The following is a 14677-nucleotide window of genomic DNA, read 5'->3' as shown; positions in this document are numbered from 1 at the left end:
TGTTGGGTTGGAAAATATCCAAGTCCCCCGCATTTTAGGAACAGGGAGGTTTAGCAGTAGCCTATCAGACGAAAGAAAAATTGTGGTCGGGCCAGACATATTGAGAATTATGAGAGGAAGGTTTTTGGCAAGATTATGACCACCTGTCTGAAACTATTTCTGGCCTTTGAAATTTAGTCTTCTCTCTGTAGATTAGAGTGATAATGGATTTGGGAAGCAATTGAATATGAAATGCTGTAAATCCCCCCTCCCCCCTAAGAAAGAGAAAGAATATGACAGACAGGCAGAACATTCCTGGGAAATAAGGGGAAAATTGAAAGGTAACTGAACAATTGATGGCTTCTTCATACTGCAAATTTTATCAGGATATATTTTTTTTGTATGAATCACATGATACTGGAAATAGACCTATATAGTCACTATCAAACCCTTTACATGCAAGCCTGTTTACCATGGAATGTTTCCCCCTTTAAATTCCTTGCAAAATTTCTGTGCTACTGCTGCTGTAATCCTACCGATATTGAAGGGGTTATAGTTATGTCGGACCAAAAGTAGTAGACAGGTTATTCAGATGAATGAGAAATTAATTATTCAGATGAATTATGACATTAATTTGCAAAGCATTGTATGTATACAGTACTTGGTATGTACAGTATGTTACTGCATGCCTTTAGTACTCTTGTACAAACCGTACCATGGTGTCACAGATTAGATTTAGTTTGACAACATGCTGTAGTTTGCTCAGTAAAAACTGTGCATTTGTTGATGTTTCGGCTCTGTAGTGTTTTGAAGTTCTGTATCTTTTAATCACCTCCCCTTTTAGATTTGAAATCTTTTAAGATATAGGTATGGCAAAGTTTGCAGAGACAGTTTTTTTCCATGAACCATTTACATTCTGTTGTAGTTGTGGACATGTTCTATCTGTGATACGTTCTTTCAAGAAAGTTAAGTCTTTCTGCTACTAAGACCATGACATCTTTAGGGAAGCAGGGGTACGTAATGAGGCATTCGCATCGCACATCAATCTTGCCGAATTTGATCGGAGCTTGATAAGAAGTTTAGGAGAGATGTCGCTCGGGGCTTTGATTTGCCCTGTAAATAGCCGTGCAGGAGTTCATTTACACCTTGCCCTTAAATGACTCCCAGCTACAAAACTCGTTTTTCTCATTTTGATATTCTGTGTTGGATGCCCTGTTCACATTCACACTTTCATTCACTCAGTTTAAGCTGTTTTTATTTCATGTGCAGATACTTTCGCAAATGAGGATATCATGGACATTTTTGCGAGATGTTGTTTTTGCGAATTGACACCAATGCTATCATAATGCACCATTACCCTAGTGCATGACAACATTTTAGCATGTCATTAAAGTCGTGGTCCAACAATGATATTCGCAAAGATTAAACCCTCGTGAAATAACAAGTCTTACAGCATTTAAAAGTTAAGAGCTTCATTTATAAGGCGCATGCCAGTTTAAAAGCTAACGTTTGCTCTAGTCATTTATGTTGAAAGGGAGAAATTAATTAGGTTTCGGTCTACTGATTGTCTTTTTGTCAACCGATTGTCCATATTCAAATAGGAAAAGGTTACTAATATGTACAGTTGTTATGGGGCCAAATGCAGTCATGCAATGTAATGCTTATAGTATATCTTGTTTAGGAGGTTGCGTTCTGACTTTCCTACATTTAATTGTAGTAGAGTATGCATATGGCGGATTTTGATATTTAGAGGAGATGTACAGGAATTACAGTGGTATCCTCAGATGGCTATGGACACCATTTTGATATGATTTTGTAACTTTCATAGTTGTACAGCTTGTGTGTCTTGTACTGATCCAACAAACCATTCTGACTTGATGTGTTAAATGTACACCACACAAGCAAGGCAAAAATAATTTTCCATAATAGGAACTAGCCCTAAGCCCCCTTGATACCAACAAGAAAAACAACAGGTCCAATACATTTCTCCCCCTCTCTCCCTCCTCTTTCTCAGGGTGTTCAGACGCAAAAAATTTATACTAGGACGGTATAGCTATACCAAAACGGTATAGCTATACAATTAATTTATACGTCTGAACGCTGACTAACGAAACGACGTATAGCGAAACGACGGTCAGAGTATCGTTTCAAACTAGATCTCAAACTAGAACTAGAATCAGCATTCCATCGTGTCCATTGTGCGTCTGAACATATGGCGACCATAGAACGGTATAATTGGGCGGGGCTTAATGGGAGCGAGCACGAAAAGTGACCTTGTACCTGTCACTCATGACCATAACAATATGCGCAATGAGAAACTGCACAGCTATGCGACGTTTTTCCAGAATGGTCGAAATTAGCGTGTGAACGGTCTAACGGCTATATGATGATTCTTTATACGTCGTTTCTTCATCGAGTTTTGGCATAAACTGGCTTGCGTCTGAACAGGGGGTTAGTCTTTGGGGGGGGGGGGGGGTGTGAGGGTGGAGAAATGGTTGTTTTGGATGAAAACATATTATTTGGCCTTGAACTGCTGCTGCCCATTACCCAGACGGCCATCTCTGAAATCAGATTGGCTTTGGCTGGGAACAAACACTCCCTGGCTTTCCCTTCTGCAGTCCGTTTCATGCAGTCACCACATAAAAGTCTTGATTCATAAATCTCAGAATAGCCAAAGTCGCTCATATGTAGCTCTGAAAGACTTTCAAAGAGAAATAAAATCCATTTCGTGAAGTCTCTCACAAGTGTGTCTCATCAGGGAAAAGTTTTTCATAAGACTTTCATGTAACAGACCCCTACTCTTTGGTCAATCCCTTCATGTTGTAGCCTATACAGTAACACGTTTGCATGATGGATCTGATCCTTTTTGCTGATATTTGCAGGCTGCAGTAGAGACTATGAGGACGTTTGAAATATTATTGATATGAAATATATGATTGCTTCCCAGGTGTGGCAGAAAAGAAGAAAAAACTTTCTGAGTCACGTTCCATTTTTTTTTTTTTTTTTCAGACAGATGCATGTCAGAACTACATTTACTGTTTTTGTGCACTCTTTGCAAAGATATACTTCAGCCCTGATGGTACAATGTAGTTTCACATTAGTATCTTAAAATGCATTGAGTTTGCTGTTGAAATGTATAGAATGTAGTATATTTGCCCACATTTCAGGTACTATGCTCATATACTGACTTCATTGTAATACAAACAGGCCATGTGCAGCTGTAAATACAGAAAGATTTCTTTGGATCTGCATAGAGCTTCAGTTGGTGGAAAGGAATGATAAGCCTTAGGTATTGAGAGTTGTAGACTTGCTTGTACAAATAACTGTGGAGGTGTGTTCGTAAGTCCCATCTTTATTATTTTTGTTTGTATATATTTGTATACAGTATGTATATCTGCTTTTACAAATGTATTTGTTACCACCAGGTCAAGCTAAATGGGCATGTGTCGGCTACCCTGCCAGATGGTCAGAGGATGGGCCAGATCTGAGTGACTGTGTGTCTATCAAAATCAAGAACATAACTGACCAGGTAAAAATTCACATCACAGCTCTTTTTTTCTTTTTTTTTGCATTGAGAACGAGATACAGAACTGAGCTTCACAGCATATTGCACTCACAGTTTTATATTTTTCATGCCTTTCTATTTCTCTTTCATAATATCTCTGTAGTTTCAGTTGTTAAAATCTTTCCAGCAACTCATATGGAAAACTTGCGCGCATTTGCTCCGGAGCGAGAGCACCGGTGCTTATAACACGTGAAAAGACGCGTCATATCCCCCTCCTTTGGGACAAAAATAGCTCTGCACAAAAAACATGGCTATGAATTCAAAACCCTCGCCCTCCAAATGAAACTAGAATGTACCCTCTTTCTACTCCATGTATTTCCCCAAAAAATAGGTTTGGGGAAATTAGGGCACTTTTCCCCTGAAATTCTGCTTCAAATCACCAAATCTTGAGTTTGTCTATGGCGGAGTACCCAAAATAAGCCACAATTTTCGGACATGCCCATATAAATCACAGGCTGTACCACGGAAGCTTAGTGGAATTGTTTACCCTCGCACTTCAAAATGAAGTAGAATGTTTGGGCTCTTCAGTGATGTATAACTTGCTTTGATTGGTCAGAGAGAAATTAGGGCACTTTTCTTGTCATATCAAAGAATGTTTTACAAAACTGCTTGTGACTTTGCTAAAGCGTGCGAGCTTTTGTGCTGTCCATTGTACACAATTCCCCTAATGCTTACGGACAACGGACGAGTGTGCGTAAACAAACAATCGTGTTTGTGCTGTGAAACGAAGGCGGGAGAGTTCAAGTTATTCACAATTTTCGCTGGATATCATGCGCTTTGAATCGTCTTTCGTCCACATTATAACAGATTAGTCTTTATTAATATTCTGACAATCCTGCAGAGTGTATTACCACTTCTTTCAGAGCTAAATATTGCCAAATTCAAGGATCATCATGCGTATTTTGTTCTGCAGAGATGACTTGAGGTTGCAACAAGCCATGCTTGAACAGACCATGGTTCAGTCCCATTAAATCAACAGGGGTGATCGAGTGGACCCATTATGTAGATACTGTACGCGTTGGTGTGTGTGCTCGTGAATGATCAACTTGTGTGGTGAAATGGAAATGCCGTTGTAGGAAATCTAGATTCCCGGTACTAAAAATACTAATATCATTTCAACATTTAAACTAGTCCGAAAAACAAATGGTAGTACAGATCTGCTATTGTCCTGAAAGACGTATTCTGTCCCTCCAGTAAGCACACGCACGGTTCTCCCGATTCCCGTACAATGGACGAGTCCGCTCCTTCCCATGTTATGCTCGAGTGCACTCGGCTGTTGGCTCTCGGCGACTACGTGCACTCTGGTCTGTCAACCCTGAATGCGCGAAATCGTGCGAAAGTTTTCCATATGTAAGAACCCAGACCAAATTGCTGCATTAACTTTTAGACTTGACACTTGAGTACTGCTTGGAGAGAATAGCCAATGCATAAGATGATATATTGCTGACTGTAGATGAGATCAATATTCATTGAATGTTCAGTAAAACACACTCTGTGTAGCTCAATGAATTCAGTATTAATTTTACAAGAAAAGAAAGCAGTCAATGTCCCATAGTCAGAGTTGCACAAAAGTCTGCTCAACCCAAATGAAAATATGTTCAGGTGAAATTCCATGGAAGACCAATCATTACAAGTAAAAAATCCTATTCAAGCCAATATCTTGTTGTCTTGTTTATGAAAACCAGAGTTAACCCCATACGTGCCCAGGCATTTAGCTTAACTTGCCAAGCTTTTTTTTTATCAGCATTCAGTAATGTATCCAAACTTGACCTAATTGCACAGTTAGCCAGCCCACTCAGGTGCAGCAGTGTGCCTCGGTCCAACGGGAACTAATAGTGACACAATGGTGTCTAGGGGAATGAGATAATCTCTACTCAGTATTGTATAAATCATTGGCACTTACTTTCCAGACATCTGTGCCAATCAATTAAGAAAGCACTCTAGTGTGTGTGCCAATTGGTGAATAAAGCTCAGTGATTCCTTTTGTGTTTATGAAATTATTTTGTGACTCATACCCCTATCACATCCCTAATTATCCGCATTGGAATTATGTGAACATTTCAATGAAAATTGTGTTCACAAACCCTGAAAATAATCTTCAATTTTTGTTGCAAGTGCCTATAAAACCCCCAGAGCCTAGAAAATATGGGTAGTCATTTAAACTGCACAAACTCCTCCCATGACATAATGCTGTCGCGTACTGAGAAAAGGTAAGCTTTTGTTTGCATGTTTGAAATAATCCCTATTGTTATAGGGAACTGTGTTTACAAACTACAAGTATTTCTGTGTGGCAGGTATCATGTGGATTATTATGACAAAATAAAGTGGATAGTATACAGATAACTGTAGCATCAAAAAATAAGAAAAATAAGTAGATTACTCTTGTTCTGCTCCAAATTAACGACCAAACAATGCAGATATTATCCACATACAGTCAATCTTGCCTGAATTGAATCAATTTGGGCTGAAGAAATAGCTTTGACTTTATAGAGAAAAGTTGACTTATGAGGGATTACAGTCAATAGAATATAAAGAGAAGACGGCTTGCAAAAACCCTCACCTTAGGTGATAATTAGACTTATGGGAGGTCGACTTAAGCAAGGTTGACTCTGATTGAGTTTATGAAAGGGATATCACAAGCTGTCATCTCATTCTTCACTCCCCAGCTGGAGCAAGGAGGGTCGGTGACCGTGATCTCGGAGGAGCTGGCCCAGACAGTGGAGGAGGAGGAGGAGCTGTACGGAGGAGACATTCTCCAGGTGACCAGCATTCTCACCAACTCCCTGGGGAACCTTGACGAGGAGCTCCAGAACGCCACGGCAACGGAGAAGACGGAGAAGACCAAGGAGGTCACCAAGGTGTGTATCAAGAGCCATGAGTGCTCTACCAGTGGACCACGCCCTTTTTTTGTTATTATCTGAGTGGACCATTCGCATACTGCACAATACAGATGCTAGACAGAAAGAAAGTCGAGAGATGCCAGTCTGCATCATTGTGACATATTCGTAGAGTTGTATAGGAAAACTGCTAACAGTGAGATGAAATCTGTATAGAAGTGAAAGGGTTCGAGTGAATCCAATACTGCCAATAGAAAATACGATGCCATTCCTGCACTATTATCATATTAGATACCCAGTGATTGCATTCAGCAACTAGTGAAATAGTGTAGGTGATTTGGATGAAAGGTCCTGTGTACTGTTATTCATTTTCCTCCTTGTTGATGAGCAATGTGCATATCGCCATAGTTTCATATTGATAAATGGTATAATTAAAACTAGTCACTATAAATTGATTTGTTTTTTCTTGCAAGAAACATGCAAATGCATGAATGCAGTAGGATTTGTTGTAACATAAGGAATGACACATCACAGGCCAGGCCTGATGATGAAAGTACCCCATACACCTGTCATTGTGACACCAGAGAGAATCATATCTCCATCTCCCTCCCCCTCCTTTAATTTCCTCCTCCTCCTCCTCCAGAACTACCTTAAGGTTGGAAGCGCACTGTTGGAAGACAGCAAGCAGGATTCGTGGGAAGACCTGTCAGACGACGAGCAGGTGGAGACGGCCTCCACCCTCATCACCTCGCTGGAGGAGAGCGCCTTTCTCCTGGCAGACACCCTGGAGGATGACCAGACTGTCGTCGAGGAGGAGGACAATGTCGGTGAGTGGGAGGTGGCTGTTGCTAGGCAACAGATGCACGCCATGATGATGGCATCATTTTATGATTTGCTCCTGCTGCATCTGTGCAGATATCTAAGGAATTAACCCGTTGAGGACGAGTCCTGAGTATATTCGGGCAGGTGTCTATGGGAAATGCGTGTTGTAGCAAAATCAGTCCATCCTCAACGGGTTGATAGAGAAAAAAAACTCATTTAATGTTCTGCATATCGTCGCTGGGGTGACAAGACCTTGTATCTGCAATTTTGGCAAAAATGACTTTTTTGGATTAATGGTCAAATAATGGGTTAAGTGATGTCCTCTCTAAATCCCAACTGTCTTACTCCAGAAATGAAGCCACCACGGCATGTCAAAGGAAAAGCTATCCCATTTCGCCACAGTGCTTTGGCCGCCATGTTTTTTGGCTCTCCTGAACATTTGACATTTTGCAGATACGAGGTCTTGTCGCCCCTGCGACGATATATTCTTCAGTTTTTCCTTTAAGTGATTTTACTCTTACACACTGAGATTTTGTTCCTCTCATTATTTTGTCATATTTTATCTTCTATGATTTTTTTTTTCATGAATGCAAGAGCAAACTTATGATATTATCTTCTCTTTGCTATTTTTTCTCTTGGTCCCATTCATATTTTTAGAAAGTGATGTGGTCGGGGTATGGGGGTAGATAAGAATGTGAAGATATTTTTAGGGGGAAGGACTCACCGCAAATAGAGCTTGAAGTTCATTTCTCCTGATATTCAGTGTTTTTACCACCTTGTCATGATTTTGGCTGTCCTAGTATTGGATCCCTACTCTGAGTGGTTTGTATGTAGTCTTGGTCCTCTGTGTCTTCAGTTGCTTTGGCTAGCATGTCCAGTTGCATATCACAATGGAGAGGGTCTGTTTTGCAAAGACTACATTTCCAGGCCTGTAGTGATTAGCCCTGCATGGTGAGTTTGCACTTCTTAGACTCGTTTACCAGCCACTAGCTTCCTCTTGGGGAAATGAGCAGAGCTCTGTCAGAGTTCAAAGGCATTTGAAATGTCAAGTTGAGGGAATGAAAACTTTCTGGCATAAAATGTGGAATTCATCAAAGTGGTCGTTATTTGTCAATGAACATTGGGGGAGGGGGCTGTTTACCTCTAGGGTAAATGTATACTTGGAGGGGTAAAATTAGGCAGCAAAAAACAGGAGGACTTTGTAGAGAATGCAACATAACTGGGGACACGAACTCTATAGAGATTATTCATTTCTCTGGGAGTATCCTGAGGAAATTCATGATTTCTGTGGGAGTTATGGCGTTGGCGATAGGAAGAAAAGTTGCTTTCTCGCCCCTCCAAGATAAATTTGCTTAGAGTGTGTGTAGGTGGGTGCAATGCAGGGCAGAGAGCACTGTTGTCATTTTAGTAGCATTGAACATGAACTCTTTACCTCTTGTGAAGTGATATAAAGCAATTCTTTTTCTGTATTCTGTATGTGTAGCCTGCAGGGCAGACAGTTTGTATGTTACTTTAAAATAAATCAATGTTCCAGCCTCTCTACAAGGAAAGAATTTTGCCTGATGCAGATGATGGCCCAGGAAATTTTTAAGATGGACTGCAGAGAAGAAACTGTTTTTTGTATGTTCACTCTTTTAGTTGGGATTCTGGGGCTTTTCCTAATTTTATGTACATTTTGTATGTCATACTTAAGCAACATAGTGTTCACAGATCCCCTTTAAGAGAGAAAACCATTTTTAACTGCTGGAATGCCATCCTATGAGGGGAATAGTAGTACTGTTGTGCATCTTTTTTTCTGCAAGTGGGCCCTCTTCGCTCTAATTGGATCATCAATCAATGCTACCGTGTCTTGCATTTGGAAAACACACACGTGCATTGCCTAATGTGCTGTGGATGCGTGATGGTTCTTCCATTGTCGAGGCAACCTTCGCAGCTGACGAGAGGGAAAGAAAATGACTCTGTTCACTTATAGATGCACTCATTAAGGTTGCATTATCATATTAGATACAAAATGGAAAATGACACAGAGTATGCCTCTCTTTTTTTTTTATTCATGTGTAAAATTGCATCAGTTCTATGTCCTTACTTATTAGGTCATAAGGCCCTGAAAATTGCACAAGATCAGTACCTGGGGGATATTCAAGATTGTACAGTGTACAAGCAAAATTTGTATGAAAGAGACAGAGCAGTCCTACTGGCAGTGAACTAGTGCAGAATAGACTTACCCACACCAGAAATTTTAGCGTAGAGATCGTTAGTAGTCACACGAAGAAATAACGGAATACGCAGCCTCACTCCAAGAATCTTTCGATCCCTCTCACTTGAGATCAATGAAATATTTTTCAAACAGCCAAACAGTGCAAATGTTTGGTATTTTTGAGCTCACGCCAGACAGAGGGTCAGCTAGGGGCCCAGACACTCATCTGAGCCAAACGATAAGATATGTAATTAACACAGAGCTGTATTTGATTAAAGTCACCCTCCCCACTTTTTTTTTTCTTGTTGTTATGGGGTGGGGTGGGGGTGGGGAGGAAATGAGGTTTGGTTGAGAAGAGCAGTGTATAGGGGGTGGGATGGCTGGTATAGTTTTCATTCGCTGCCAACTTATACTCCCTGCATCGTACAATATAAAATGTCTGTCTCTCCTTTTCATCTCTTCATATACTCATATCTCTCTCTCTCTCTCCCTCTCTTTCTCTCTCCGTCTCTTCCCCTCCCTCCCTATCTTTCAGTCTCCTTCCCCCCCCCCCTCTCTCTCTCAGTCTTTGTCTCATCATATTTCTGTCTCTCCCTCATCATATTTCTGTCTCTCCATCCATTCCCTGCTGGGCACAAAAGTATGGATCTAATTAATTCTTAATTGATAAATCTGCTAGTCACACAATCCCACGTATGCTGTATGCCCTTATTCAACACACCAGCACACGTCACGGGGAGCTCCCGTGGCTGCCAGACGAGACGATTGTTCTGCAGTGGAAGCGCGCTGAGAGCCGAACGATAAATTGAGTTTGGTTTGTTGACACAGAGCGAGGTTCCAATCTGCCAGATAAATGGATCGCAGGCAGCCACCATGTTGTATCTCTGTCAGCGAGATATCCTTAATAGTTGCTCAGCTAACCACTTTAACCCTGTGGGGACCATGATCTTAAAACTTCAATGCTGTATCACATGCCACAGGAACCTGTGGCAGTGACATGGTTAAATTCCCTTTAGGTCTGCTGGCAGAGTGTCGCCATGGATACGGCCTCGGCCAGTTCTCATGCGGTGCACTAAAGGGTCAACTTGTTGAAATGGAAGAGTTATGTAATAAGTGTGAGACAAGACTTTCTGTGGAGGAAATACTTGGATTATTGCACTGGAAATGAATTTTATCCAGGTTAATATCATCATTAATCAAGCAAGTTCAATCAGAAAGAAAAGTCATAGTGAGAGATCACGTATGGCAGGCAGAGATAGAGGGAGAGATTATGCTAGGGGAGAGAGAAAAACATGTACGAGATATTGAGATGCAGTAATAATTATGTGGAACAGGCCCATCAGCAGGCAGGCTTGTTGTATATGAACTTAGGAACATATGTCCATTTCAAATGGCACTATAATATTGCAGTGAAAGGTATCATACAGAAGATTGCTTGAATGAGAAAAAAAGCAGCTACAATGTATTGTTACAAAAGAAAGCAAGAGGTTATGACCTCTTGCAGTGTTTGGTGACCAGAGAGAAAAAAGGTACAATGTAAAACTTAAGGTTCTCCACTGCTGGGAAACATCTGTGCGCCTGTGTCAGGGCGGGGCAGGGCAGGGCATCTCAGTGGGGTGGGGCAGGGTCGAGTATGCCACTGTCCCCGTCAGTCGCCTCCAGCCTCCAGACATCGGCATGGGAGTCCAGCTGGGAAATTAGATGGCTTGACTTTTGGGATGGAGAGAAGAGGAGAGCGAGAGAACGAGAGAAGGAGGGAGAGACGGAGGGAGAGAGGGAGACAGTGATGTCAAAGTACTTGTGGTATTGGGAGGAATTGGAGGATCTGATGCAGGAGGGGGGAAGGAAGGGGGGAAGTCCTCTCAGCTATGACATCACAGTTCTTTCACCTGTCATAGTCATCTGCATTCCAAGAGGAGGCGGAAGAGGGGAAGAAGGAAGAAAAGAAGTAGAGAAAAGACAGACAGACAGACATGTGTATAGACAGACTGACAGACAAGTAGACTGATTGATATGAACAGACTCACAGACTGACACACAGACACCCACTGGCATACTGACGGGTGGACTGAGAACATACTGTGAGAGACACAGACAAGAGACGACGCAGACAGAAAGACAAACAAATGTAGATAGGAGTGCAGAAGAAGAAACAAAACATGTTTACTTGAAATGGATGCACAGCACTCGTTAGGAAGTGCCCACGCTTTAACACTTTCTACGCCAATGAGTCAAATGTGCACAAATTTTACACATGTGCCTATGGACAGGTAATTAACGTATCACACAGAGGGTTAATGGGCACGTCTGCATGCAATGTGTAATGTGTGCAGTGTGAAGTGTCTTCATGCTCTTCATGCGTATACACCTGTACATAGCGATTGATGGATGCAATATAGAGGTGATGTAGAGATGGGACAGAAATGAGAAATATATGTAGAAAGATAGAATTGATCGAAAGGGGATGTAGATAAGGGGAAAACAAAGAGGGATTTGGGAGGGGATAATATTAAGTTTTGTTTCTGGCATGTGTAAAGTAATGTGTGCTAAATAACTGCTGTAGAGTGTTCAGAAAGGGATGATGATTGCTACATTTTGGCAATATGCTATTAAAAAGACAAGAGAGGATGTGTCACTGTTTATTGGTTGAGAAGAAAGGACAGGATTTGGGTGGGAAGGATTTCACCTGTACCGACGAAGGAAGTGACGGACCCCTATGTCACTACCTCTCCAGAGGAAAGCCGCTAATTCAAACAATGCCGCCGACCTGGGAGGCATGGGGGAATGCTCCAGGGAGGCGCCAGAGAGAGAGAGCAGACTGGATGAGAGATGGCACAGGAGGAAGAGGAGAGGGGTTTGGGTCGGGGTTGAGATGGGGTGAGGTGTAGGGAAGTGGGTCAAGAATGAGTAAAGAGGTGCAGCTTTGCGCCTCCTCAGGGAGCTCAGCAGAATTGGAATCTGTGGAGATGGGCAGGAAGAGGGGGAACTTTGTGACCGGTGATTGGCCCCTCCCACCTCATATCCCCCTAACCTTGTCACAGGAAGAAATTTGGGAAGAAAAATGGAGGGGAGGGGTGGAGAAGGGGGAGTAATAGGATGGAGGAGTCTTGATTTTTGGAACACAGAAAACTAGTCTTGTAGTGTTTGTCAAAGAGAAGTGTTTTGTAATACTCTTCTGCTCCGATGTGAATGGCTCCTGTATCATTCGGTTATTTTGCCAACATGTAGCATACTCTTTGTCTTTGGAATTGCAGCTTGCTTTATATCTTTTTGTGTTAATGCTGTCTGTACCTTCTTATACTTGACTCGCAGTTACTGCAGGCTTACTTCATACTTGTACTGTGTTAATTCTTGTGTTAATAGAGTGAACAATATTCATTGTGTAAAAGTAGTGACTAGTTTGAATGAATATGCATTACCAGTTACAATGTACTATGATATAAGGGATAAGCACCATCACTGGCTATCAGGTAGAAGTTTGATAGTCTAGTGGATATGGTGCCTGTCTAGCAATCAGGAGGTCATGGGTTCAAATCCAACCCTTGTGTGTACGTATGCCCATGATTTTTTTTTTTCCAATGTCAAATTATGACGACTACTCAGGACTACTGAGGATGAGCTGATTTTGCTTTAACACACATTTCCCATTGACACCTGCCCGTGTATACTTGGGACTAGTCTTTAATGGGTTAAATGGTGCTTTAATATGTTATGTGGATGGAGACCAATATTTCAACCAGTTTCACCATTGTCTTGTCGCCAACAGTGATGGAAGTGGTAGTGCGCAGTGAGGAGGATGGCAGTGACTTGGTGTTCCCTGACCCCAACCAGCTATCAGGAGACTGGCGTGGTATCACAGACTCCATCACCCTGCCTGCAGACTCCATCAAGGAGAGGACCCGAGATGGTAACGGACACCACTCCCTTTGAGTTTGCACCATGCTCATAAGGCTTGTGTCTTTTTGTCATACCTTTAGGTCATCCAAAAACTACTGTACCCATTTGATGTGGGCTCAAGATGGGATTTGTTTTTCACTGGGGTCATTAATTCGCCAAGAAAAATGAACAGAAGTGAAGGAATACAAGTGTTAATGAAAGAGGTCTGATGTGAATATCGACAGCTTATCAGGCTACTGTTGTGTAATGACTGAACTCATATATTTTAGTTGTTACCAGTATACCTGTAGTTCTTGTGCTTTGAAAGTTAGCATTATTTTTGTTACTTTTAGTTTTTTATTTGTTGGATATTGGAATGTGGGCATGAGTGTTGAAGCAGTGAACTCCATTTAACTATGTAGTACCTTAGTTAATCCACATATCTGACAAATTGAATTTTGTTGATACCGAGAGGGCTTTAAAAGAGGACTAGTACTATGGTTGAGTAGGTTTTGTTGCCCAGTTTGTGAAAGATGTATTTTTATGAGCACGCAAAACCACATTGCAATTTCATGTCTTCTTTTTCTCCCCCTTCCCAGGCAAAACTAAGATTGTTCTGTTGGCCTACAACAACATTGGCCAGTTCCTTGGGGCCAACTCCTCCCAACCGAAGGTTCAGCCCACCCTGATTCCTAAGAAGCAGGTTGCTAGGAGACCGTGCCAGGAGGAGGTGGTCAGGGAGGATCTCGGAGACGTGGTCAACTCGCGCGTCCTCTCAGTGTCCATCAACAATCCCTGGGAGACGACGCCGCTGTCCAAGCCGGTCAACTTGACCTTTGAACACAAAGTGGTACGCATGTATCTGTAACTCTCCTAATGGTCACTTTTCTTCTTTGTCTCTCCCGACATCACTTCTACCAGCTACATGCTATACCACGTTTTAACAGGCAAAGTAATGAAGTGCTACAATACACTCACATTACAAGGAAATTCTCGTAACAATAAAGTAAAAATTCAGGTCCCAAAATGATCATCTGTCTATCTTTATGTACTTTTCTGTTTGACTATAATGAAATTTCTGTACAACGAAAGAACTCTATAAGAACAGGGGTTGCCTGATTTTGTGAAAAAGCATTTTGTTTCTTGATCTAACGCATTACAGTGTTAATGTGTATTCCAATGTCCAAATGACAGTTGCTATGACGGTTACATACAGTACATTCAGGATTAGATACAAGTGATAGTGAAGGAAACTGGCAAGCAGTGAAAGTGGTACAGTTACATAACCTGCTATTTCCTCTGCCCTCTTTCCCTCTGTTTTTATAGCCCCCTCAAGATACAGTGTGTTGTATTTCCTGTGAGCGAAAATAGTCCAAAAAACACCTAAAAGAGAGGCAACAT

The 14677-nt window shown here is 41.6% G+C and overlaps 1 protein-coding gene across 1 annotated transcript in view; it reads left to right on the top strand.

Moving 5' to 3' along the window:
* The window catches only part of LOC139722400 (adhesion G protein-coupled receptor L2-like), a 91424-nt gene that overhangs the window by 40015 nt on the left and 36732 nt on the right, over positions 1–14677 (top strand). The window contains exons 6-10 of the mRNA XM_071633706.1: positions 3405–3508; positions 6211–6402; positions 7025–7208; positions 13167–13307; positions 13876–14126. Coding sequence (XP_071489807.1) covers positions 3405–3508; positions 6211–6402; positions 7025–7208; positions 13167–13307; positions 13876–14126 — 872 coding nt within the window. The remainder of the gene's footprint in view (positions 1–3404; positions 3509–6210; positions 6403–7024; positions 7209–13166; positions 13308–13875; positions 14127–14677) is intronic.

The sequence above is a fragment of the Diadema antillarum genome, unplaced genomic scaffold (genome assembly GCF_040938485.1).
Source record: "Diadema antillarum isolate AM-2024a unplaced genomic scaffold, OU_Dant_1.0 scf00000164, whole genome shotgun sequence".
Taxonomy (NCBI): domain Eukaryota; kingdom Metazoa; phylum Echinodermata; class Echinoidea; order Diadematoida; family Diadematidae; genus Diadema; species Diadema antillarum.
Note: the sequence above shows the minus strand (reverse complement) of the source record. Positions and strands in the feature narration are given on the sequence as shown.